Source organism: Ahaetulla prasina, chromosome 10 (genome assembly GCF_028640845.1).
Source record: "Ahaetulla prasina isolate Xishuangbanna chromosome 10, ASM2864084v1, whole genome shotgun sequence".
NCBI lineage: Eukaryota > Metazoa > Chordata > Lepidosauria > Squamata > Colubridae > Ahaetulla > Ahaetulla prasina.
The window spans coordinates 13,764,720-13,792,024 of record NC_080548.1 but is presented as its reverse complement, the minus strand read 5'-3'; the positions used below and the strand labels follow the sequence as shown (position 1 = coordinate 13,792,024).

The following is a 27,305-nucleotide window of genomic DNA, read 5'->3' as shown; positions in this document are numbered from 1 at the left end:
ATGATTGCCAAAATCCACGTTCTCGAGGTACAGGTACCGAAGCATCCAATTTTCCAAGCGCATAGTCCACGAATGGTTTCCAAGTCTTCCAGAAAATATCTTCTTTATACACACCACTTCTAATTTTAATATCACATGTCATTTTATCATTTAAGGCTAATTTCCACATTTCAGAATTCCACTCTTCTATTCTAAAAATCACATCTAATTTCCAATATCTAGCTATTATAATTCTACCTATTATAATCATAATTCTAATCAATTCTTTTTCATATTTTGTTAATTCTATTTCCTTAATTACCAACAATAATATAGTTTCCACTCTCAATATTATTACTTTCCCCATCATTTCAAATATCATTTTCTCCAATTGTTGCCAAAACTTTTTAACCTTATCACATTTATACCACATATGTTCATAAGTCCCCAATTCCATCTCACATCTCCAACATTTTTTACTAATATTTTTATCCATCTGTGACAATCTTACTGGAGTCAAATACCATTTCCAAACAACTTTATAATTATGCTCTTTAATCCTTATAGATAAAGTTCTCATAATTCTACTATTCCAATTCACATTCCAATCTGACTCTGGTATTTCAATATTAAAATACCAGAGGCCATTTTTGTTTGTTTGCATCCAGTGGTATGTAACGTCCTGAAACGCAAAGGTTTCATTTAGCTATTACCATTGATAGGGCCACCCTCACGGATGCCATCTGTGGCAGCAGATCCCCAAACAGCTGCTTCTCCAGCAGCCAAAAACACCACAGGATCCCCAAGAACGGCAAGAAACCGTGGCAAGAGGCAGACTCTGAAATGTCCTCTGTTGCCAAGCAACGGACATAACACATTTTGGCCAGTTTCCCCTTGGCTGTGGACCTTCTGGTGGCTGAGGAACCCCTGATCTCAGAAGGTGCACGAAAGGCAATGGCACCAGACCAGTTTCCCATGCTAAACTGCAATGGAATACAAGCCGTTTTGGCTGGCTGTTTCCAGGTCCCATTACAGGGTTCAGTAACAGTAACAGAGTTGGAAGGGACCTCGGAGGTCATCTAGTCCAACCCCCTTGCTCACGCAGATGACCTGTATTAGGGATTCGAACCGCCGAACTGCCGACCTTTCTGATACATTACATTCATTTTGTTTATACCCTGCCTTCTTTTTTTAATTTTTTACAAATAACTGAAGGTGGCAAACATATCCAATACATCCTCCTCCTATTTTCCTCACAACAACAACAGCAACGACAACCCTGTGAGGTGAGTTGGGCTGAGAGGAAGTGACTGGCTCAGTCACTCAGCTGGTTTTCAGGGCGAGGTGGGACTTGAACCCACACTCTCCTACTTTCCAGCTTGGTGCCTTAACCACTAGACCAGGGGTGTCAAACTCAAGGCTCAGTTGAGGCCGGATGCGGCCCGCGGGGTACTTAGAACTCTGTTTTTGCTGGCAGAGGGTTGCAGGAGGCCGTGGCAGCCCAAAACGGAGCTCGGGAGCCCGCTTTCGCTGGCAAGCGCTCGGGCCGCCATAGGCGCCCCTGACACAAGTGATGTCAAACTGGCCATGCCACCCTGGCCATACCCAGCCCAGCCCTCCGAAGTCAAACACAACCCTGATGCGGTCCTCAATGAAACTGAATTTGACACCCCTGCACTGGACCAAATCGTCTCTGTAAGGATACTATAACAGCTAAGAGGACACGTGCTAAAAGAAGATAAAACCAGACCGTTAATTTGTGTTCAATCTCACCAGTTTCCAGAGACCTTCATTTTTACAGGCCGTGTTTCTAATCAAGCTACAACATCTATTTGTTATGACATCCAGCTAATTAGGCCTGATGCAGCAAACTTGATGGGTTCGGTAATGACTCACCATTTGCTTTACCATACTGTACTGCGTGAACGACGACGACTGTGATTTAAGTTGCCGAAGGTCTGGAATCCCTTGCTTAGAACCACAGCTTGGGTTTGTATCCTGTTTAAACCTGGTGGCTTCGTTTAGCGAATAGGAGTGACGGCAAACCTGGCCCCAGGCTCAAGATTGCAGACTTGACTATTAAGCTCACCAAGGATCAAGTGTTAGTGTGCTCCGTTCTTTTTATCAATTGTCAAGTTGGCTCCCACTGCACGTTAGGGGTGCAGCTCCCTCCCGCTGAAGACCCTGGCATTTCAAGCGCAAGTCGGAACACCAACGTAGATTAGCAATGCCCTATTTTTTTTAATTTTTTTTTTTAAAGAAAAAAAGAAAGCCCATAAATCTCATAGCTGGGAGCTAATGAACTGATAAGCTTTTCACCAAGTCCATTTCCCTCCAGATGGCGGTTTAACATCGCCCCCCCCCCGTTGTGCGGGCTTCTCATACAGCTTTAGCTTTTTTAATCGACAGCCTGCTCTGGGTGGGCGAATCCATTAACAAGCCAGTTTTCTCGCATTGACGGAGGGACAGGATTTAGGCGAGCGGGCTGCTCAACTGACCTCTTGGAAAAATCACTGAACAAGAATCATCCTCTCTCCTACATTAAGGGATATGCTAGGAGGAGGCACTTTGCGTTAATCCTAACTTCAACAAAGGCTTTCCATTAAGGTTGCATATTCATAATCTCCATCCCTGTGGTGCGTCTCTTCCTTGTTTTCAACTTCAACTTTGCCTTTCCAGCTGGTATCTTTTCCCCTCTATCTAAACTCCTATATATTTCCTCTGTTCTCCAGCACGTCTTCCGTGCTGGCTCTTTCTCTTATTCTATGCATTTATATCGGGGGTCTCCAACCTTGGCAACTTTAAGCCAGGAGGACTTCAACTCCCAGAATACCCCAGCCAGCAAAGCTGGCTGAGGAATTCTGGGAGTTGAAGTCCACAAGTCTGAAAGTTGCCAAGGTTGGGGACCCCTGATTTATATCTTATTATTTCTCTATTTGGTTTCCGGCTCCCCTAGTGTTTTTCCTCTGCGCCTATCTCCCCGCCACTCAAATTTCCTTTTGCATCCTAGCCAGCCCTTTCCCATTCAGCAAGCAGGCAGATGGCTGCCTGTTTAAACTTGGGTTTTGAGCTGTTCTCCAGTCACATCTAAGAATAGTTTAGAAGTGAAGAACTGTTGGAGTCTTGCGGTCTCAGGGACAACCTCTTTGTTGAACGGGATGCCAGTTCTAATCCTAACAGGAAGGCTTAGAAAAGAATAGAGTAATAAAAGTTGTAAAGGACCTTGGAGGTCTTCTAGTCCAACCCCTTGCTCGAGTAGGAGTGTAGGAATTTAGCACCCCCCCCCCTCCTAGAAGAATGAAATATTTTAGAAAATATTTAAAAGGCAGAATATATTTCCCTGGATGAGAAATGGAGAAATATGTTTTAAAGACAAAGCAGCTCCCTGCAACTTCCTGCCACCCCCCACCTTTGTCAATGGGCCATCATCTGCATCATAATAGAACCCATCTAGCAACTGAAACTCACCACATGGCACCAGGGAAGATTACATCAGCCAGCAAGGCTAGCTAAGACCCCCACCCCCTGGGAGTCTGATAGCCAATCAGGGTACTCTTCTTGTGCCCCAGAAAGTTCAAAGCTCAGAAAAAGCATAAAGCCAGGGAGCACACAGGATCTCAGTCCTTTTTCTGTTCAGGAACTCAAGCCATGTGATTCTGACCACCATTAAACAATCTTTCCAAGCAGCCTCCATGTTTCCAGTGTCTTTGTCCCCACTTGGAACTGAACCCAGATGGATATTTCTTCCAACAGGAGACTCTATACCCTTGATGGTGAACCTGTGGCACGCATAGCCATATTGGTGGGCACACGAGCTCAGCTCCAGTGCGTATGCGCGTACTGGCCAGCTGATTTTCTGGCCTCCTGGGCCCACCGGCAGTAGGAAAACAGGCTGTTTCCTATCTCCAGATGGCCGGGGGGTGGGAAGACCCATTTTTGCTCTCCCCAGGCATCAGAGCCTTTCCAGCAGCCTGGGGGGGGGCATAATGACCTTTCCCACCCCTTGCAGGCCCTCCAGAGGTAGAAAACAGCCAAGTAGGCAAACGGGCCATTTCCGGCCTCCAGAGGGCTTATGGGGTAGGGAAGGCCATTTTCGCCCTGCCCCCCCCGGCTCCTAGAAAGGCTCTGGAGCCTGGGAAGAGCAAAAAACGGGCCTACCGGGTCCACCGGGCCAAAAGTGGGGGAGCGCAAGGGGGTGTCATGTGCACATGTGCAGGGCGCATGGAATTATGGGTGTGGGCATGCGCACGTGCGACACCCTCTCGGGCTCCCCCCGCTTTTGGCACGGGATGGCAAAAAGGTTCACCATCACTGCCCTATACCATTTAGACAAATGGCTGTCTAGTCTCTTTTTAAAAGCCTCCAGTGACGAAGCACCCACAACTTCTGAGGATAAGCTGTTCCACTGGTTAATTGTTCTCACTGTTAGGAAGTTTTAGGTTGCTTCTCCCTTTGATTAGTTTCTATCCATTGTTTCTTATTTTACCTTCAGGTACTTTGAAAAATAGTTTGACCTCCCCGCCCCGCCCATCTTTGTGGCAGCCCCTCAAATATTGGAACATGTCTATCATGTCTCCTCTAGTCTTTCTTTTTTAGTAGACTAGAAATAGCCAATTCCTGCAACCATTCTTCATATATTTTAGCCTCCAGCCCTCTAACCATCTTGGTTGCTCTTCTCCACACTCTTTCCAGAGTCTCGACATCTCTTTTATATTGTGGTGAATAGTTTCTTTCTGTTTCCTTCAGACTCTGGGATACTCTTAGTGGATGGTAGGTGCCTTACAACGGCTAGGTTCTCACTCCCATAGACAGTTATAGGAATATAAGGGGGGGAAATGATCAAACCTATAAGACTGCTGGCAAAACGTGACTCCAAAAATATTCTAAGAATCTACTGAGGAAGGGCATGAAGTAATCACCAGATGCAAAGGGTACCCACAGCTACTATCAACTCTCAGCAATAATCATCCCACACTCTTCAAAGGTTTCTTCTGAATCTTTAAGAAATTCACAGCAGGAGAAGGACTCTGGCCTCTACCCACTTTGGAAAAAGTCCCATTACTGTGCAATTTCTCAAGAGAAGTAACAGAAGAAGCTATCAGAGGGAATGGGAGATATTCTAAAGCAGCACTTCTCAGTGTTGGCAACTTTAAGATGGCTGGCTTTCAACTCCCAGAATTCCCTAGCCAGCAGAACTGGGGAATTGTGGGGTTCGAAATCCAGCCATGCCAGCTGCTACGGTTGAGAAACATGGTTCTAAAGACTTCACTGACCTGCGGTGTCTTTCTTATGTGGGATAGTAGCAATTTTGCTGGCAGGCAGACGGTGCCTCAGTACAACTGGATGGAGTTAGCCAAAATGCTTGGCCCGAAGGAGACCCTGAGCTTCGGCTCCTGAGTTAATAGCAATTGCACCCTAACCTCTTACAGGTTCTCTGCCACAGCCGCAAGCAGAAGCGACGCACTTGCGTTCGCCAGAATGATTATGGCTGGGATTCAGGTGGAGGTGTGAGATTCCTGTTTCTCAAATCTGGGCCCTTGTTACAGACACAAAGTGAATTTCATTAGAGGCTGCTTTGGGTGGCTAAGTGAACGTGTTCATGAAGGGAGACATGGTAGCAGGTTGAAAGAGGGAGAGGAATCACTTCACACTAATTGGTAAGAGTGAGGAAGAAAGAGAAAAGAGGAAGGAAGGAAGGAAGGGCATACTTACTTTTTCAGCATATACCGAGTTTCCAGACAGTTCTGAAAGGTGCATAAATTCTAAGTGGAGGCTCCCAAATTCAGCTAAAATGCTGCTTCCTGCTGATGCCCATCCCCAACTCCAGCTCATGCCACTGGGGGAAACAGAAAAATAAAAATAAAGCTAAGCATACAAAGAAATAAGAATCCCAGGCAGTTTCCCTTTACTGTACAAGCTTGATCTAGTTCTATTCTTTGCAGGGCTTAGTCTGTACAACATTGTGTATTTATTTTAGCGTTTTCCCAATGGTGGAAACATTAAGATGTTTGGACTTCATTCAGCTTCCCAGATTTCCCTAGCCAGCATGAATGGCATTCTGGGAACTGAAGTCCATGTATCTTAAAAGTGATTTACTCATTAGTTGTATACCTCGGCTTTCCTCTCCACGTTCCTGAAAAACACTGGGCTAAATTGGCCAAAAATCTGATCATGGACATCTGTACTAGAAAAGGCCCCTTGAACCTAATGCAGGGGTCTGCAAACTTGGCTCTTTTAAGACTTGTGGACTCCCAGAGTTCCTCAGCCAGCTTTGCAGTTGAAGTCCACAAGACTTAAAAGAACCAAGTTTGCAGACCCCTAACCTAATGCGTTAACTTTAAAGCTCAAATCTCTCCAGGTGAGATTACATCTGTCTCCTTATTTCCAGCAACCTTATTTTCAGAATAATATTGTATAATTTTGGGTGTTTGAGAGGGTGTCACGTGTTCTGGAAAGGCATTTGGTCTGGCTACAAAGAAAACAAACAGACAGCACAGCGGCTGATATACCTGGATCTGCAGTACTTAGCAGGTAAAGATATAAAAAGTCACATGTGCCATACATTTTCTTTTGAACACTGCTGTTATTCCTCTGCATTTGTTGGCAACAGGATATATTTAAATATATACCCTAAACACACATAGGATATTAAGTCTGGTAAGCCAAATGAAGAGTAGCTTTGAATACAGTGTGTATTTTGACAGGCATGACTGTGCTTTTAAAAGACGTAAACACTCAGGAGGTAAGCTTAGCCTATGGAAGAGGCAGGAGGGACAATCTGTGGTCAAAAGCAAACATCTAGAGCAGGGGTCTTCAACCTTGGCAACTTTAAGACTTGCGGACTTCAACTCCCAGAGTTCTGGGAATTGAAGTCCACAAGTCTTAAAGTTGCCAAGGTTGGAGACCCCTGATTTAGAGCTTTAGATCTAAGACCCCCGAGAAATGCAATGAACATTCTGGTTTCGCCAAATGGTAAAACTTCAGGAAATTTTGGAAAAAAAGCAAAGCAATTGTAGGAACTTTCCCAGATTTTGCTTCCTTACTCATCTTCTCCAATCAGCCAACACAACCATCTTGATTACAGTCTATTAAGATCATCTCAACCTCTGCAGAGCAGCCTATATTTTTAGGTTTGGGTTGAAAATAGCCTTCGTAATTGTCGGCTTGAGAGAAGTTCAATGACTGCCGTCTCAAAAACAGGAAGACCTGATCCTAATAACTCTTGATTAGTATGGGAGGCAGATTGCAGCTAAGACTTCTTTTTCCCAGAGACAATTATCATGGCTATGATTATCTGGAGGGAGGAATTACAGGGAGGCAGCAGATGGCGCTAAGAGGTTTGGCCAATGGACTCCAGAGGATCCACACTTTTTTAACCATTTAAAAATAAAAACTTGCAGCATTGAAAAGCCAGGGTTCTTCCTTTGACTAGGACTTGGGGAAATAAGATGGGGCTTTGGGTGCAGTTTAATACTTCTAGGTGAATCCCATCTATCTCCACAAGGGATTGTGGGGTAAATCCACCACAGATCTCCCTTAAACCTAGCAGGGGTGAAATGCTCCCGGTTTGGACCGGATCGCCTGATCCGGTAGCGATGGCGGCGGGTGGTTTGGAGAACCGGTAGCAAAAATACCTCCCCCCCCCCATGCCCAGTTGAGCCGCACGATCATCAGAGGTTGTTTTTTTGTTTTTTTTTACTTTTAAAAGCATTTTTTCTTTGGCCGAAAAAATGCTTTTAAAAGTAAAAAAAAACCCCTCTGATGATTGCGCGGCTCAACTGGGATCGTCAGAGCCTTTTAAAAGCATTTTTTCTACAACCTCCTTGGCTTCCATTTAACAGAAAACGAGGATTTGAGGACCCACAATGGCAGAAAATGCTGGGGAATCTGAGACAAGAACCTCAGGAAATCTTTCTGAAAATTTTCTGCCATTTTGGATCCTCAAATCCTCGTTTTATGTTACATGGAAGTCCATGAAAGATCATCTACTTGGGTGTTACTGAAACCAAGGACCTTGTGCTAGGGAAGCTTGTAGGTCAGGACTCTCCAACCTTGGCAACTTTAAGACTTGTGGATTTCAACTTCCAGAATTCCTCACTGGCTGAGGAACTCTGGGAGTTGAAGTCCACAAGTCTTAAAGTTGCCAAGGTTGGAGACCCTTGTTTTAGTTAAAATTCAGTGGGGCTTCTCTTGGAATCCATAAAGAGATCAGACATTGTGGCTGCCATGTGCCACAAACTGAAGGGTACCATTCAGGACTGCAGCATAAAAGGTAGAATGCTCTGAGCCAGCAGTAGAAGTCTATTGATTTGATTTGATTTGATTTTGGGGCTGCCCGGCTCCAAATGACTCTTCCCCTTTTTTGTGCCTCCCGAAACAGATTTTCATAAGGCCCAAGTAAATGACGAAAACATGATGGTCGGGGCCAGAGGAAGGCCAGTTAATGCATAACAATGGAGCCCCTCTGCAGAAGTGAGATTCTCACAACTTCAGATGGAAACAATTGTGATCCCTGATTATTATTATTATTATTATTATTATTATTATTATTATTATTATTATTATTATTATTATTATTATTTATTCAATTTTTATACCGCCCTTCTCCCGAAGGACTCAGGGCGGTGTACAGCCAAGGTAAAACAAACGGTACAATATACAATTAAAATACAGATTAAAAAACTTATTATATAGTTGGCCTAAAAACTTTAAAATATATAAAACTAAAAAAAACCTTAAAATTAATAATAGAAAATTTAAAACCAATAAAATTTAAGCCAGCCCCGCGCGAATAAATAGATGTGTTTTCAATTCGCGGCGGAAGGTCCGAAGGTCAGGTATTTGGCGTAAACCCGGGGGAGGTTCGTTCCAGAGGGTGGGAGCCCCCACAGAGAAGGATCTTCCCCTGGGGGCTGCCAGCCGACATTGCTTGGCGGATGGCACCCTGAGAAGTCCCTCTCTGTGAGAGCGTACGGGTCGGTGGGAGACATGAGGTAACAGCAGGCGGTCCCGTAAGTACCCAGGCCCTAAGCCATGGAGCGCTTTAAAGGTAGTGACCAAAACCTTAAAGTGCACCCGAAAGGCCACAGGTAGCCTGTGCAGTCTGCGCAGGAGCAGTGTTACACGGGAGCTACGCGAAGCACCCTCTATCACCCGCGCAGCTGCATTCTGGACCAACTGAAGCCTCCAGGTGCACCTCAAGGGAAGCCCCATGTAGAGAGCATTACAATAATCCAAGCGAGAGATTGCACCTTCAAACCAACCTTTAGACATTAGTCAGAGAGAACAGGCTTAGAACACTTTTTCTGACTTACTTGGACAGTAGGGTTTCCTGCCTAAGCAGGGGGTTGGACTAGAAGACCTCCAAGGTCCCTTCCAACTCTGTTATTCTATTCTATTCTATTCTGTTCTGTTCTGTTCTGTTCTGTTCTGTTCTGTTCTGTTCTGTTCTATGCTATGCTATGCTATGCTATGCTATGCTATGCTATGCTATGCTATGCTATGCTATGCTATGCTATGCTATGCTATGCTATTTTATTCTGGTCTTTAACTGGCAGGGGAATTCTGGGAGGGAAGTCCACAAATCCTAAAGTTGCCAAGTTTGGAGACCCTTGTTCTAAGGGATGCTGACAATCCATCTTTTATCTCCAGTAGGTGTTGATACAATTGCTTGTATCGGAACTTTGCATGTTTCACAATGTTTTATAATATTTTAGTATGTGATAATTGTGTTAATATGAAGGGAAGATGTTACAGTTGCTTGCATTGGAACTTCGCATGTTTCAAGTGTTTTGCAGTGTTTGTAGTGTTTTAGTAATATGGTGTTTTATATTGTTTTAATGTATATATGTAATGCTAATAGGGTTAGTGGGGTTTTGTAATGTTTTAAAATGTGATTAATGAAAAAGGGAAGATGTTACAAGGGTTATGTCTGCAGTCTTGGCAGGATTAGTTTGAGATGGATTCCTTGACTCTCAAGGAGCTGCCTTCAGCTGCTCCTGTGAGATCTTTGTAGATATATACCTGTAATGATGGCTTGTTGGGGGTTCTTTTATTTATGATTAAACTACTTGAAACAGGATGTTTCTTCCTTACCTGGGTACTCTGATCATCACATTCATTGGTGGGTTTCACCACCCAGAGTGATGATACCAATAAGTGTTTCTCGCAGGTTAACTTTAACATAGATTATTCTCAGAGCAAACAAGGCTGTTCATGTTCAAATGAATGAGGATGGAGGGCTAAATTTAAAATGGTTTTTCTTCCTTCTAGTGTTCTCCGACTGATTTCCCTTTCTTCTCTCCACTGGCCTCCCCTCGTGGTTCTAATCTCAATTTTAAGCAGGAAGGCAAATGCAAATCTTTGACTTGGCTTCCCGGAGAATTATTCTCCACCCTCAAAAAATAGGTATAACTTAAAAGTTCTACATACAAATGCTCACCTCAACACCTTGGTCTATCGTTCCTTAAAAAATTATGTCATTTTAGTTCTTAAAATGGTGGTTGCTTAGCAATACATTTCCAGTACTACTCAGCAAACAAGATTAATAGGCTGAAATCATAAGAAATTTCTTGTGTCATAAATCTCGTTTGGTTTGCCTCCAGGAAGAGGTCCAAGTTATTCTTCTAAATTATAGGAAACTGAAAAAGGGAGAAAAAGAGATTCTTCTTGGCCAAGTCAGGTTAACAGTTGGACAGCCTGTGCCGATTCCTTTCCCAGCCAGACTTTTGATCCTCAAAATCTCCACATTTTGCTGAATGTCCCCCTTATATCCCTCTGGATTAGGAGCCCCTGCAGGAGCCTTTAGCAGTCACGCAGCTTCTGTACTTTCTAATCAAGGCACGTTGTTCTTCTGGAGGCCTCCAAGTATTTTTCAATGCTAGCCAAGTTCCCTGGTTTGGGGATGGATGGTTCAGTGGTGAGCAACCTGCAGCTCCTTGTCTCAGGGCAAGGAAGGAAGGAAGGAAAGAAAGAAAAGAGATGGAGGGAGGGAAAGTGATGGGAGGGAGGGAGGGAAGGAAGGAAAGAGATGGTGAGAGTGAGGAAAAGAGGGAGGGAGGGAGGGACAGAGACAGAGGGAGGAGGGGAAGGAAGGAAAGATGGGAGGGAGGGAGGGAGGAAGAAAGGAAGGGAGGGAGGGAAGGACAGAGATGGAAGGAGGAGGAAGAAAGAGATGGGAGGAGAGATGGGAAGAAAGAGGAAGGAGGAGGAAAGAAATGGGAAGGCAGTTAGAGAGAGGGAAGGAAGAAAGAGATGGGAGGAGAGAGGAAGGAAAGAGGAAGGAAGGAGGAGGAAAGAAATGGGAGGAAGGAAGGAAAGAGATGGGGAGAGTGAGGGAAAGAGATTGATGGGAGGAGAGAGGGAGGAAGGAAGGAAGGAAGGAAAGAGATGGGAGGGAGGGAGGAGGAAAGAGATGGGAGGGAGGGAGGGAGGAGGAGGAAGGAGGAAAGAGATGGATGGGAGGGAGGGAAAGAGATGGGAGGAAGGGAGGGAGGGAGGAGGGAAGGACCACGTTCGGCCAAATTATTGAACAACTTGGAAGTCTAGAGCAGTGGCCCCCAACCTTTTGGGTGCCATGGACTGGTTCTGTGGAGAGCGGTATTTCCGTAGACCGGGGGGGGGGGAGAGGGGGGCATGGTTTCATGGTTCTGCATGTGCATGGACAGGGCTTTGCTTGCTTAACGGACCAGTTCCTGGCAGGCCATGGACCAGTACTGGTCCATGGACTGGGGGTTGTGGATCTCTGGTCTAGAGCAACGAATCTTAACTTCAGTTTTAAAATATGTGGACTTTAATTCCCAGGGTTCCCCAGCCAGTTGTGGAGTCTGAGACCTGGTCTGGAGTGATATCCTAACTGCCCTAAGAATGCTCCTCAAGAATGACATCCAAGGCAAAGATTCATTACTCTAGGATTCAGGCTGACAATTCAAAGAGCAAAAATTAGGTCTTGTTTAGAGGAACATGCCGAACTAAACGTTGTAAAAATGGTAAAGTCAGGCCAGAGAGGTTACAGAAATGCAGCGGGATGATGGCAAAAAAACATAGGACTGGGCTTCATCAGTTAATTTTAATTCACCTCTTTCTCTCAGCTGAGGGCACTCCAAAATCTCAGGCAAGGTGTTGTGATCCGCCAGCAGCCCACAGAGCTAGCAGCGGAGTTGGACAGTGAGGAGGCTGGGGAGGACAATGGGCCAGTCCTGGAGTCAGGGGAAGGCCCAGACGAGGGTTCTGCATCAGAGGCAAAGATGGGACCAGGGCCCTCTGGGAATGATGTGCGGACTCCAGAGCATCCAGAGGCGGACAGCAGAGAAGCAGAGGAACAGGAGGAGCCTGTGCACGTATGCAAAGAGCTGCCAGAAGGCAAGAGCAGCTAAAGCAAAAAGGACGACTCGGGAGTAAGGCCAGGAGATGATTGGCCCCTCTCATAAGGCTTAAAAGAACAGCAAAGGCTCTTGGGCTCTTTGTAGGTAAGCAGCGTTGCTACATCCGTTTCTATTCAGTGTCTCTTGTTTCTGAACTTCGTGGGGCTTTACCAAGAAAAGCCTTTGGCAGGGTGCCAAAGAAGATAAAGGTTTGTGATAAGGCCGAAGGACTTTTTGTTTTGGGCTTAATTTGGACTAAGCTGAGAATGAAGTAATTCTCAGCTGTTATAATAAAATAGTTTTTATTTGGGACTAAGTGTGTCTTTTATGCCTAAGTGAGCCTAGGTCACAACACAAGGGTCTTTCAAATTCGTACCACCCAACCAACACAGAGATGCCAGGAATAAGCTGAAACCAAGAGAACAGCTGGGAACTTGTGATTACAAAAACAAAGGCGCGGAGAGAGGTTATGACTGGAGAGAACAAGCACGTTGAAGCAGAAAATGCTTTTCAATTCGCCTCTAAGGGAAATTCAGAAATTAGTCAACTGTGCCAACTTTGGTTTCAGTTCAGGCCAATCTTTCTCCAGCCTGGCAGTTTCTGCTATATTGGTTCCGAGTTCCAATTATCAGCCAGAATAGCTGTAGTCGATTAGGGATGACAGGAGCTAGATCTGAAAAGGGTCAGTTCAAGTAACCAGGGAAAGGTTGGCTTGAGTCATTCTGGTTTCTGTAACACAGTTAGATTGGGAGGAAACTCTGCCCTGTGAACAACTTCACGATCCAAGAAAGTGTTTTTCAACCTTGGAGACTTAGGTGTGGACTTCAACTCCCAGAATTGCACACCTAGCATTGCCTCAGATCAATGTTTCTCAAATTTGGTAACTTTAAGAAAGGTGGACTTCGACTCCCAGAATCCCCCAGATATTCTGGGATATTCTGGGAGCTGAAGTCCACCTATTTTAAAGACACCAAGATTGAGAAATATTGATTTAAGGCAATGAAAACCCCACTGCAAGAGTTACAGGGAAATTCTCCGAATTAGGCTGGGTTAATAAATCACTGGGAGCCTAATCTCAGCCTCCATATAGGTAAAAAGCAGTGGTGAAATCTAAATTTCTTTCCTACCGGTTCTGTGGGCGTGGCTTGGTGGGAGAGTCATATGACTGGAGGGTCAAAAGACAGAAACTCACTAACAATGTCCTGGTGGAGCAGGGTTGGACTAGATGACCTTCAGGTCCCTTCCAGCCCTGGATTATCGTCTGAAGCTGTGTCTAGTGCCAGGTTTGTAGTCCTTCCTTCCTCTCCTTTTCTTTCCCTCCCTCCCTCCCTCCCTCCCTCCCTCCCTCCCTCCCTCCCTTCTTTCTTTCTTTCTTTCTTTCTTTCTTTCTTCCTTCCTCCCTCCCTCCCTCCCTCCCTCCCTTCTTTCTTCCTCCCTCCTTTCTTTCTTTCTTTCTTTCTTTCTTTCTTTCTTTCTTTCTTTCTTTCTTTCTTTCTTTCTTTCTTTCTTCCTCCCTCCCTCTCTTCCTTCCCTCCTTCCCTCCCTCTCTCTGTGTCTCTTTCAAATGAACCTCCCCATTTTTGCCTACACCCCCCATTTTTTTGCCTAGCGGGCTTCAGCTGCTTTACCTTTTAAAAAATGCTTTTAAAAGTAAAAAAAAAAGGCTCTGAGGATCAGGCACCTCAGCTGGGATTGTCAGAGCCTTGTTTTAACCCTTTAAAAGCATTTTTTTAACAACCTCTTCGGCTCTGACAATCGTGTCGCTTTTAAAAGTTTTTTTTTTAAAAAAAGGCTCTGACGATCGCATGGCTCAGCTGGGCATGGCAGGGTCAGGAATTTTTGCTACCGTTTCTCCTAACCACCCACCCCCATTGCTACTGGATCAGCCGATCCAGTCCAAACCAGGAGCATTTCACCCCTGGTAGAAAGTGCCATGTTGTGGAAGAAACTGAAAGCTAATCCATATTTGCTTTCTGACAGCATTGGCTTGGCTCCTGCTGAAAACATGACAGATAGTATCGACTTATAACAATTCATTAAGTGACCATTCAAAGTTACAACGGCACTGAAAAAAAGTAACTTATGGCTGTTTTTCATACGACCATTGCAGCACCCTGTGATCATGTGATCAAAATTGGGACCCTTGGCAACCAACTCATATTTTGGCAACGCTGCAGCATTCCAGAGTCACGTGGTTAACTTTTGTGACCTTTTGACAAGCAAGGCCAATGGGGAAGTCAGATTCACTCAACAACCCTCTGAACAGCTGCAGTGATTCACTTAACAACGGTGGCAAGAAAGGTCATAAATCCAGGCAGGTTTCCCATCTTATTCTCTATACGTTAGCAACAACACATTACTGTTCCTTGCCTGCCCAGGTTGATGACGCCTCGTGGGATTCCTGTTGGTGTGTTAAAGGCCGGGAGAAGTTTCTCTCCAAGTTCTAGAGCTTTGCTCTTGAAGACCTGTTAGAAGAAAGAGAGGAGGGGGTCAAGAAGCAGATACTGTAATAAATGGGAGCTGGATTTCTAAACATAGATCTCCCTATGTTCAGCCACTTGGAGGTACTTCCTGCTACACCAGGAGCCCTGATGGTGCAGTGGTTAGAATGCAGCATTGCAGGCAAACTCTGCCCACCGCCTGGAGTTCGATCCTGACGGGGGTCAAGATTGACTAATGAGCATCTTTTCTCAGCGTGAATGTAGTTTAGCTCCTGTTGACAACTAGAGCACAGGTGGCATAATACTATTACTACTACTACTACTACTACTACTAATAATAATAATAATAATGCAGCTTCCTGCAATAACACCAGCAGAACTGCAAAAAACTGCGCTACTTGGAACATCGTACATCTTAAGAAGGTAATTGGTTGATACCTAGGACGCTGGCAGCAACCCGTATCAACCATTAGCACCAGTCAATGGTATTTGTGATGCCCTTTTGAATGTTCAGTTGACTGAGTTTCATGTTTAATGAATAAAGAATAGAATAGAATAGAATAGAATTTTTATTGGCCAAGTGTGATTGGACACACACAAGGAATTTGTCTTGGTGCATATGCTCTCAGTGTACATAAAAGAAAAGATACGTTAAATAAATACGATAAAGATAATAAAATAATAATAATAAAATAATAATAATAATAATAATAATCCAGCATAGTTATCTCGTTTGCTGCGTATACTGTCATTTTATGTATAATAATAATAATAATAATAATAATAATAATAATAATAATAATAATAATGATGATGATGATGATGATGTTTATTGTTATTGTTGTATCAGGAGACGCCAGAATCGAAGAAAAAGAACTGGAAAAAAAATCACAAAATATCGTGACCTGGCCATCGAAACTACACGGCTATGTATGAAACATGTAACAGTGAAGCCCATTGTCATCGGGGCAGTTGGTACCATGTCCAAGAATTTTATAAAACACATCAAGAAGTTGCAGGTTCCTGCAATAACACGAGCGGATCTGCAAAAAACTGCATTACTCGGAACATCATATATTTTAAGAAGATACTTGGTTGATACCTAGGACACTGGCAGCAACCAGTATCAACCATTAGCATCAGTCAATAGCATTTGTGACACGTTTTCAAATGATCAGTTGACTGAGTTTCATGTTTAATGAATAAAAGAGATAATAATAATAAAATCATGAAAACAGATGAGACAAAAAATAAATGAGAAACCATCTCAGGGCTTCCACTATGGAAACCACACAAATCTTATTTCTCTGCCATCACTCTAAGCTTGAGATGTAGTAGATGGCTTTGGATGGTGGCTTTTGGATTGTCCCATCATGGAATAGGGCGTGCAAGTGAGTTTGATCTTTAATAGGCATTAGAAACTTTGATACCTGGTCTGTTTTAAATGGTCTTCAAAAACTCGATTTTATCAGTGCAGTTTGCTGTCCCAGTTCCGTTAAAACAGCGTTGTTTCAATTAACGAGATTCTATCTTTTTTACTATTTCAACATTATTTCCCCTTACAAACTGAAACTAAAGGCGTAATAAGAAAGGAAATGAATCTTTTTTCATTTCGTTTTTCAAGGACCGGTATTCAGTAGACACCTATTGTGAACTATTCAAGCAATTGTATGAGCCTATTCAGCAATTACACAAACACCCATATTAAAGATAAAAACCCAGACTGGAAATGAATTCAGATAAGAAAAATTCAGCCTTTTGAACTTAAGGAAAAAATAGAAGGCCCCCGATAGCTAAGATGCAGCACATATATTACACATGGAAATCTTGGATTCAATCCTTGGAACCGCCGGTGAGGAGAGTTTGGATTTTTTCAAACTTTTCTGAGGAACCCCAAGGGATCTGCAAGAACTTGATAGGGTTCCATTAGAAATTAAGGGGGAAACAATAAACTTCACTCAAGCACAGCAGGGGATCCATAGCAACTTCTCTAAGGGTGGGGGCTTGTACAAATAAAGTGAAGCCCCAGTGAAGCCAGCTCTGACCCTACGTAAGTTACACTCCAATTATGACCCTGTTTCCCCCCTCCCCCCCGGGTGTGTCATCAATCACATCCATCAACGGAGCAATTTTGTGGGTTGTAGAGGTCACTCCCCTTTGGCTGCTGTAGGTAACCCTGGGATACAGCCTTGAGAGAGATCAGCGTGGAATGCGCATCTATCTTTGGCTGTGAGAAATATTTCAAAGACTGAGCACCTCACTGGATGGAGGAGTGCAAAAGGATGGGGGATACGACATCCATGTAGTTTCTCTTGGGTTTCTTTTCATATACAAGATATGTGGACTTCAACTTCCAGAATTCCCCAGTCAGCATGGGAGTTGAAGTCCACACACCTTACAGCTGTCTAGTTTAGACAACAGTGGGTTAGATGACCCTTGACATTCTTTCCTACTTGACAATTTTATGATTCTATATCTGGCAAACAATATATTAGGGAAGGTTGTATAGGAGGGGGAGGGAGACAACAATGGGTATGAACCCCAACAATGATGCCTCTTTCTGAATGCATTCAGCTCTCAAAAAAATTCTTCTCCACCTCTAAGCTCCACTAAAAGGCATCACAATCCATGTGTTTTTTTTGACACCATCATGAATTAAGACTTTGGCCAGGACTGAAAATAGTTCTGAGTGGGAACAGAGAAGTAAGAATCTCCATTAGCTTTTCACACGCCCCTCCTTCCTCTGTGACTGGTGGGCTGTCATAACAACCACCATGTCTTACGACTATAATTCAGGGCTCAAATATGGTCATAAGTCAAGGACTACTTGTAAAGCTTTAGAACAATTCCCTGTTCTAGTCAGTTTCTCGGTGTGTTTTTGAAAACTTGCAAACAGGGACATTATTGTGGTCCGCCAGCAGCCTGAGAAGCTGGCAGTGGAATCAGACAGTGATGAGGCTGAGGAAGAACTTGGGCCAGTCCTGGAGGCTGGGGAAGGCCCGGATGAGGGCTCTGCATCGGAGGCAGAAATGAGGCCAGGGCCATTTGGGAGTGAGGTGCGGACTCCGGAGCCTCCAGAGGCTGACAGTAGAGAGGCAGAGGAACAGGAGAAGCCTGTTCCTAGTGCACACATGCGAAGAGTTGCTAGAAGACAAGAGCAGCTAATGTAAAAAGGACGACTCGGGAGTAAGGCCAGGAGATGATTGGCATCTCCTATAAGGCTTAAAAGACCAGCAACGGCATTTGGGCTCTTTGTCGGAAAACGATGTTGATAGCCTTGCTCCTTGTCTTGCTGCATTTCTTTCTCGTTGGAGTCTTCTGCTTTTGAACTTTTGCCAAGAAAAGCCTTTGGCAGTTTGCCTAATTAGACCAAGGTTGGTGATAAGACTGAAGAATTGTGTTATGAAGAATTTGCTTTGATTTAGTTTGGACTACGCTGAGAATCAGCTGTTTTAATAAAGTCTGTTTGTTTTTGAACTGATTGCGTCTAATACTACACCTATTTGGGCCTGGGTCACAACACACATCTTCTCCTAATTCCCCATTTGCTCCAGTCACCACAGGAACTGAACTTGTTGAAAAGCGAGAAGACCAGCATCCTTCTACAGATATATTAATCAAGAGTTTACTTGTTATAAAGGGAAGAATGTTAAGTGATTTACAGAGACATCTTGCAGGATCCAAAGCTTTTGTCTAAATGAGGAAAGCACCATTACCAAGGCACCAGTGACAAAGCTAACTTGTAAGAATTAAGTACAAAAAACCCCACAGTCTTGGAGGGAGGGGAAAGGCGTCACAACTTGCTGTGCTTTGCTGCTCCTCTCAAAAGACAAAAAGCTGACCATATAACACTTTTGCACTGCAAGGGTCTTACAATCTGTCATTGGAACCATGCAGCTCCCTTGTTCTATATGCAAAGCCACAGTGGGAGGCCAAACTACTGCTATGCTCCAGTTTCTGTCCTAGAAATTTTTTTGTGCGACCTTTCTATGCCATCAAAAATATATAGTGCAATCAGTCTCAGTGTGTACCACGGAACAACGGAAAAATAAGCAGGAACTCTACTTCGGTGGTATTATATCATGCTGCAAAGTTTGTTTTGGAACAAGTCATAGGCCTGGGAAGCAAGGTCACCTGTGAGACCATTTACTCCAAGGAAAGAATATTCTTTGAAGGATGGGCCAGGGTGGCTTTCTCCTTCAGGACCCCATAGCCTGGTTTTAAGGCTTTTCCTCAAGGCTAAAAGAGAAGGGAGCGGATCTCATCTCTGAAGGCAAGTTATTCCAAAAAGTCGGAGCTGTGGCCATTTCCTGGATCCCACCAGCCAAAATTACTTGGCTGATGGGATCCGCAACACAGTAAGTACTGTCAGATCCCTAAAGATGATACTGCCATTCAACTGGGGGAAGGGCTTGGATTTGATTTAATAGCACTGCCTGTGTCAACAGATACTTTACAACCTATAGCCTGAGGCCAAAGCGCCCTGAAACGTTGAGGAATGTTTATGACAGCCATGTGGGCTGTTTCACTTTAAAGTATAACTTGGAGGATAACAATGGGAATACATGTGTGGTCTGCCAGCAGCCTGCGGAGCTGGCAACGGAGTCAGACAGTGGTAAGGCTAAGGTGGGGCCACGGCCATTGGGGAGTGAGGTGTGGACTCCAGAGTCTGATAGTAGTGAGGCAAAGGAACAGGAGGAGCCTGTTCCTAATGCACGCATGAGAAGAGCTGCCAAAAGGCAAGAGCAGCTCAAGCAAAGAGGACAACTCGGGAGTAGGGCCAAAAGATGATTGGCTCCTCCCATAAGGCTTAAAAGACCAGCAACGGCATTTATTTCTTGTCAGCATCTTCTGGTTTTGAACTTTTGCCAAGAAAAGCCTTTGGCAGTTTGCCTAATTAGATCAAGGTTGGTGATAAGACTGAAAAATTGTATTATGAAGAATTTGCTTTGATTTATTTTGGATGACGCTGAGAATGAGTTTATTAGAAGTCTGTTTTTGAACTGATTGCATCTACTACTACCTACTTGGGCCTGGGTCACAACACAGGGGTCTCTAGCCTTGTCAACTTTAAGACTTGTGGACTTCAACTCCCAGAATTCCTCAACCAGCAACACTGGCTGAGGAATTCTGGGAGTTGAAGTCCACAAGTCTTAAAGTTGACAAGGCTGAAGACCCCTGCTATAAAGGGCTTTAAAGGTAATAACCATACCTTGACCTGCACCCAGAAGCGGATCAACAGCCAAAGCATAAAAGTGTATCAACCTGTTTTTAAGTCTACTGCCTATTCTAAATTTCATAGTAAAAGTTTTCACTGAAGAGATTCCAACTTGTAGCCATGTTTTATGGAAACACTTGCCTAGGTAGATCAGTTCCAAGAATTAATACGCGAAGGTTATGGCGATTAATGCCTTCACTGATGCATTCCTCCTTGTTGAGCTAATGAAGAATGTCTTGGAATGAGTCCATGAAATTTAGGAGTTCATCACACATGACTTTAATGCAGGGGTGAAATACATGGTTTCAGTATGGACAATTACAAGCTAGATGGAAATTAGATCAAAAAATAGGTGTTAAGCAAACTGAGGATAATTTGTTAAAACAAATGAGAGATCAAGGCCAACAGCATATTAAGAGGTTGTATAATGTATTAGTAGAAATAGACTCAGAGACTGAATTGGTTAAGGATTGTATGATTAAGTGGGCACAAAATTTTCAGCAACCAATAATGTTGGAAACTTGGGAAAGAATTTGGGTGAGGAATGTTAAATTTACACAAGCGCAAAATATGAGAGAAAATTTTTATAAGATGTTTTATAGATGGCATTTAGACCCCAAAAAGTTGTCATGTATGTATCCTAATGTACAGGCTAAATGTTGGAGATGCGATTGTGAAGATGCCACTTATTACCATATATGGTGGACTTGTAAAAAAGTTAAAGCATTTTGGATTAAAGTATGGTGGATCATGCAGAATATTTTGAAAAAGAAGATTAAGTTTACTCCACAGTTCTTTCTACTAGGAATAATTATGGATTGTACAGCTATAGAGACTAAATTGATTTTGAACTTAATAACAGCCATGAGACTTTTGATTGCTCAATATTGGAAGAAAGAAGAATTACCTACAATTGAAGAATGGACACTCTAAGTATCAAATCTGGCAGAAATGGCAAAAATTTCTGCTTACTTGAAAGACTATACACAAGAAAAATATATTTTAGAATGGAAAATGTGGATTGATTATATTCAAAATAAGTATCAGATAAAAAAATATCGAATAGCAAATTTAGGAAATATTTTGTATTAGATATATTTCTGAAGGAGAGGGGAATTGAGAGTGTGATTATGTGTGGAGTGACTAGAGATTATAATTTAGGAATTATTTTGGATTATGATTGTTAGTTTTGATACCCTGCATTTTGTTCTGGGAAGTCGGGGTGGGGGTGGGGGGTAAGGGGAGGGAATTGGGGGGTTGAGGGTAGAGGATGGAGTGATGGTTAATGTACAGGGATTATTGAAGATGTATAAATATAATTAATGTAGGGTCGGGTCTGCCCAGTTACCATTTTAGAACGGTGGGGAGGGAGAAAAGAGGAGAGAGTAGGAGGTAGGAAAGAGGAGAAGAGGAAGGAAGAGGGGTAGAAGAGGGAGAAGGAAGGTGTCGGGTGGAGGGAGGAGAGGATGTAGATAAGAGAAAGAGAGGAAGGTCTGGAAAGTAGAAGAAGGTAGAAGAGGGAAGAGTGTTAAAAAGGGGGGTGGTGACTGGGCAAGCCCGACTAGTTGTATATAACTGTACATTGGATGAGCTGTTTGATATGATTGTAAAAATAAAACTTTTTTATGAAAAAAAAATTGCAGGGGTGAAATGCTCCCGGTTCGGACCGGATCACCTGATCCGGTAGCGATGGTGGCGGGTGGTTCAGAGAACCGGTAGCAAAAATTCCTGCCCCCACCCCATGCCCAGCTGAGCCGTGGTTGTTTTTTTTTTTTTACTTTTAAAAAGCATTTTTTCTTTGGCCGATTCGGCTGAAGAGGTTGTAGAAAAAATTCTTTTAAAAGGCTCCTCTGACGATCCCAGCTGAGTTGCTTGATCGTCAGAGGCTTTTTCTTCTTTTAAAGGCAAAAAAAAAATGCTTTTAAAATAAAAGAAAAGGCTCTGATGATCAGGCAACTCAGCTGGGATCGTCAGAGGCTTTTAAAAGCATTTTTTTACAACCACTTTGGCCAAAGAGGTGGTAGAAAAAATGCTTTTAAAAATTAAAAAAAAAAAAAGTGGCCACCCAGTCACATTAACCTCCCCACTCCCAAGCCGTGCCGACAGAACCGGTAGCAACAAATTTTACATTTCACCACTGCTTTAATGCCAAGGAAGATTTTGGTGGGGCGGGGCGGTAGAGTTAAAAGTGGTTGTCACTTAAAAAAAGAAGAAGGAAATAGTTCACCGCAGTGTTTAATGTGACTCTTGTGAGCGACACAACTCCTCTCTAGCTTCAAGTCATTAATAAAGTCAGACCGCAAAACCAAAACCGTGGCCAGCGGCATTTCTGCAGAGACCAAAGTACCAACCCAGCAAACGGTCCCAGGAGAAATTGTCCACAGGAGGAAAATCTTACTGGATGAGCCAGCCCAAGTAATTATGCCCAACTTAATTAGCAGCTAACATCGGTGCTCTGATATTTATCAAGAGGCACCATTTTTAGCTGGTTTAGGCAAGGGAACAGGCGTGGTTTTCTGAGATTCTCCGTTCGGAAATACATTATCGCAACTCAAGACGTGCCAGTGGGTCAGTAGTACCAACCTCTTCGCCTGTCAGGTAATACGCAGACAGAAGTCCTCCAACGTAGCGGATGTTCACTTCAAATAAGGAGGCTTCACCGTTCTGCTGGAAGAAGAAAATAAGAAGATCTCAGATTGTACATTGACAGATATGTGAATGTCAAGATAAGAAAGTGCAACTGAAGCAGCGGGGTATTAAAAACACATTTTTAGGACTCTTTACTGCACAATCCTTAGCAGAGATATTTGCAAGGCATGGATGGAAATAACTCTGTAACTTTAAGACCTGTGGACTTCCACTTCCAGAATTCCCCAGCTGGCTTTGGGGACATCTGGAACGATGTTGATGCTGTTCGCTGGTTCTCTCCAGTATTTCAATTTAAAAAAGAAAAATCTCTTCCCATATTTCATCGCTTATCAATAGTCAAATTACTTAAAATGCATCATTCGATTATGAGCAGCAACAGCTTACTAAGATCTACCAGGAAGAGTTAGCATAGACCAGAGATCTTCAAACCTGGCAGCTTTAAGACTTGTGGACTTCAACTCCCAGAATTCTCCAGCCATGCTTTGAAACCGGGTGGGGGGGGAAGAGATCCAGCAGGTTCAGGAGAACCGGTAGCAGAAATTTTGAGTAGTTCGGAGAACCGGCAAATACCACCTCTGGCTGGCCCCAGATTGGGGTGGGAATGGAGATTTTGCAATATCCTTCCCCCAGGAGTGGGGAGGGAATGGAGATTTTGCAGTATTTTTCCCCTGCCATGCCCACCGAGCCACACCCACAAAACCAGTAGTAAGAAAATTTGGATTTCACCACTGCTTTGAAGTCCAGAAGTCTTAAAGCTGCCAAGTTTGGGGACCCCTGACATAGACGCTCAGCATTTCTAGCAGTGATATACGAGAGTAAGAGCAACTGTTTGTTGCCTCCACATTCTTTTCTCGGTGGTTTTAGCATTTTGAGGAATTCACAAATCTATTCACGTAAAGTGGGGAAGACATAAGAATAAGACCTCAGAGTGATTTACATCAGTGAGCATGGATGGAAAGGAGACGATAATGGGAACAAGCTTGAGCAACCCCCTCCCTCCCTTCCTTTTTTTTTAAATTTATATATAACATTGATGCAGTGGACTGAATTTTCCAACTAGGCCTTTACTCATAGAAATCTTAGAGCAGCGAAATGTCAAAGCAATTGCAGTCAAACCATCCCTTTAAAAAAATTTCCTCCTGCCAATTCAGGTTTGTCTTCTGAATAAATACCGGCCTTTTACAAAAGGTGTGCATGCACAAACATCCTCCTCACCTCCAGGCAGAGGACGTATTTCTGGACTACGTAAAAGGGACAATTAGAAAAATAGGAATGCAGGAACAGGATAGGTTACAGTAGGATAGGATAGGATAGGATAGGATAGGATAGGATAGGATAGGATCGGATAGGATCGGATAGGACAGGACAGGACAGGACAGGACAGAATACAAGAGTTGAAAGGGACCTTGGAGGTCTTCTATTCCAACCCCTGCTCAGGCAGGAAACCTTACACTATTTCAGACAAACGGTTGTCCAAACTCTTCTTAAAAACTTCCAGGGTTGGCGCATTCACAACTTCTGGAGGCAAGTTGCTTCACTGGTTAATTGTTCTAACTATCAGGAAATTTCTCCTTAGTTCTAAGTTGCTTCTCTCCTTGACTAGTTTCCACCCATTGCTTCTTGTCCTGCCCTCAGGTGCTGTCGTGTCCCCCTCCCCCTCCGACGACCGGGTCTCGGAAGTCCGTATCAAGCGTGGCCACGAAGCCTCTGCAGCTTTGCCAAATTCCTTTCAGATGTCTCAGGGCAGGCAGGAATCCAAGTTGTGACTTCAGCAAACGAAAAGAGACTTTGCTTGACTCAAAGTTGCTTGACTCAAGCTGATCCTTTATATAGGCTGTGGGGTGTGGCTCCATGACTCAACACTTATCCAGGCCTGCCCCTCCCTTCCTTCTGCTGACGTCGCCTCTCAGATCTCCGGAACCGGGGATCCGTCCACTGTGAATTCCCCTCCTCTGGATCGGCTGCTGGTAATTCTAGCACGTGGCTGACTCCCTGCTCACACGCTGTAGGAGTGAGGTTTGTTTGTTCATTCCTGACATTCTGTCCGGGCCTGGGGCCAAGGCTGGGGGCTGGAGGCATGCCAGGCCGTTCCTCTTCATTATCAGACTCTGAATCTGATAGCAGGCCCGGGAGGCGACAGGAGGGGCCCGGCTGAGGAGAGGAGGGAGGGCGAGGCACAACAGGTGCTTTGGAGAATAGCTTGACTCCCTCTTCTTTGTGGCAGCCGCCAAGATATTGGAAGACTGCTATCATGTCACCCCAGTCGTTCTTTTCATTAAACTAGATGTACCCAGTTCCTGCAACCATTCTTTATATGTTTTAGCCTCCAGTCCCCTAATATTGTTCTTCTCTGCATTCTTTCTAGAACCTCAACACTTTTTTTACATCATGGCGGCCAAAACTGGATGCAGTATTCCAAGTATGGAATTAGAGAAAACTGGGGCTTGCATTCTTTCTTACCCTGTTCACAATCAGCATTCACATCAGGTCATTTTGGGAAGATGTTATATCGCTATTATACTGAACTAATGAATGGATGCTGCAGCCATCATTAACATCACTGGAATTCTATATTCACTTTTGAAAACATTAACTTGCGGCGCACTGATTATGTTACCCAGTTTGGTAGTGAAGCGTCTACAAGAAAACAACCAAGCTCAGAGAGCACCATACATGGTATTTTTTTCAAATGTCTTATGTTTAATATTTTTAAATATCCTAATCACTGTTTCTTAACCTTGGCAACTTTCAGATGGGTGGACTTCATTGCCAGAATTCTTCGGTCAACTTGCTGGGCGGTAAATTCTAGGAGTTAAAGTCCATCCATCTTCAAGCTGCCAAGGTTTAGCAATATTTTCAAAGCTCTCGGCAAATATAGGTATTTAAATTTAGAGACAAGGAAGGTTCAGAATCTGTAATCTGGAAATGTTGTCTGTTTAGAGTCTTAAGATAAATATCTTGCTTCATGGTAACAAAAATGAAATTTGCTACTTGGGGGAATTGTGGGGAGTTGAAGTCCACACATCTGAAAGTTGCCAAGATCGAGAAACCCTACCCTAAGCACTTCATTTCTAACTGAGTTGTCCTGTTTCATCTGGATTAAAAGAAACTTTCAGTCCACCTCTTGTCTCTTCTGCAGCTATGACAGGGCTCTTTACAGGGCTTCTGGCTGATTGATTTGTGGGCCAGAAGGGAGAGCTTTTGTGAAACTACAGATCAATAACCTTTCTCTAGTTTGTCTGTTGGCCTATTGATCCGATTCCAAACACAGAGCATTGAGCCAAATTTACGAGGCACGACTGCCCATTTGCAAGCCCACGTTGGTCATCTATTTCAAAACAAAGCTTTTCCAGGCGAGGGGAGGGCAATTTCCTTTGCTTTTCCTACAGCCTTGCAGCAAAAACAGAGAGGCGATCTGGAATGGGGAAAAAAAAAATGCCGCAGGGTTGTCAGTCCACAATGGGTTTAACTTTAAACTGAGAGACCCGGAGGACCTCAGTCTGTGCAGCAACACGAAACTCAAATAATATAGGGACTGTAGAGAGGCTAAAAGGGACATGGTGGCTCAGTGGCTAAGATGCTGAGCTTGTCGATCGAAAGGTCAGCAGTTCAGCGGTTCGAATCCCTAGTGCCGTGTAACGGGGTGAGCTCCCATTACTTGTCCCAGCTTCTGCCAACCTAGCAGTTCGAAAGCACATGAAAAATGCAGGTAGAAAAATAGGGACCACCTTTGGTGGGAAGGTGACAGCGTTCCGTGCGCCTTTGGCATTGAGTCATGCCGGCCACATGACCACGGAGACATCTTCGGACAGCGCTGGCTCTTCGGCTTTGAAACGGAGATAGGCACCGCCCCCTGGAGTCGGGAACGATTAGCACATACATGCTGGCTGGGGAATTCTGGGTGTTGAAGTCCACCTATCTTAAAGCTGCCAATGTTGAAAAATACTGATAAGAGGCACTGATTGGATTATTAGCTGATCTGGTGATCAAGGCATTTCTCCTTTAATCCTTTTACCCTACTACATCCCCAGCTCAACTGTACGCTGTCCTATTCTTGGCGTGTTTTTACAATGTGCCAGGTTGAGGTGGGTGGTAGTGGTGGAGGGTGTGTGTGGAGGACCAGTCAAAACACCAGGGTTCAAAATACACCAGGGGGTTCCTGCCAGAGAACAGAGAAACCTATTCAAAGGCTGACTCACCACGTTCAAGTCAAAGCTCTTCTCCACCCAATCTTTGGCTTCCTGGAATTCTTCCTGCAGCTCCATGACGTATAGGGTATCCAAGGCATCTACCACGGTGGCTCCCCGGAGGCCTCCTGCAGGGACAGAAACCCGCACAGTGAGAATGGAACTTCAGTTGACTTTCCACCGAAGCAGGGGTGAAATGTAAAATTTGTTACTACCAGTTCTGTAGGCGTGGCTTGGGGTGTGTGTGTGTGTTAATGTGACTGGGTGGGAGTGGCCAACTTTTTTTATTTTATTTTTACTTTTAAAAGTATTTTTTCTACAACCTCTTCAGAAGGCTCCTCTGACAATCCCAGCTGAGTTACCTGATCGTCAGAGGCTTTTCTTTTCTTTTAAAAGCATTTTTTTTGCATTTAAAAGAAAAAAAAAAGCCTCTGACGATCAGGTAACTCATCTGGGATCATCAGAGGAG

General features: G+C 43.9%; 1 protein-coding gene across 3 annotated transcripts in view; it reads right to left on the bottom strand.

Moving 5' to 3' along the window:
* Nucleotides 1-27,305, bottom strand: part of MAN1C1 (mannosidase alpha class 1C member 1) — a 231,525-nt gene that overhangs the window by 18,594 nt on the left and 185,626 nt on the right. For 2 of the 3 annotated variants that reach the window (XM_058195041.1, XM_058195039.1), the window contains exons 3-6: nucleotides 26,849-26,964; nucleotides 22,584-22,667; nucleotides 14,712-14,806; nucleotides 5,692-5,815 (exon numbers count right to left, since the gene is read on the bottom strand). In XM_058195041.1, the coding sequence (XP_058051024.1) occupies nucleotides 5,692-5,815; nucleotides 14,712-14,806; nucleotides 22,584-22,667; nucleotides 26,849-26,964 (419 nt within the window). The remainder of the gene's footprint in view (nucleotides 1-5,691; nucleotides 5,816-14,711; nucleotides 14,807-22,583; nucleotides 22,668-26,848; nucleotides 26,965-27,305) is intronic. The other variant, XM_058195040.1, reaches the window with a different exon arrangement.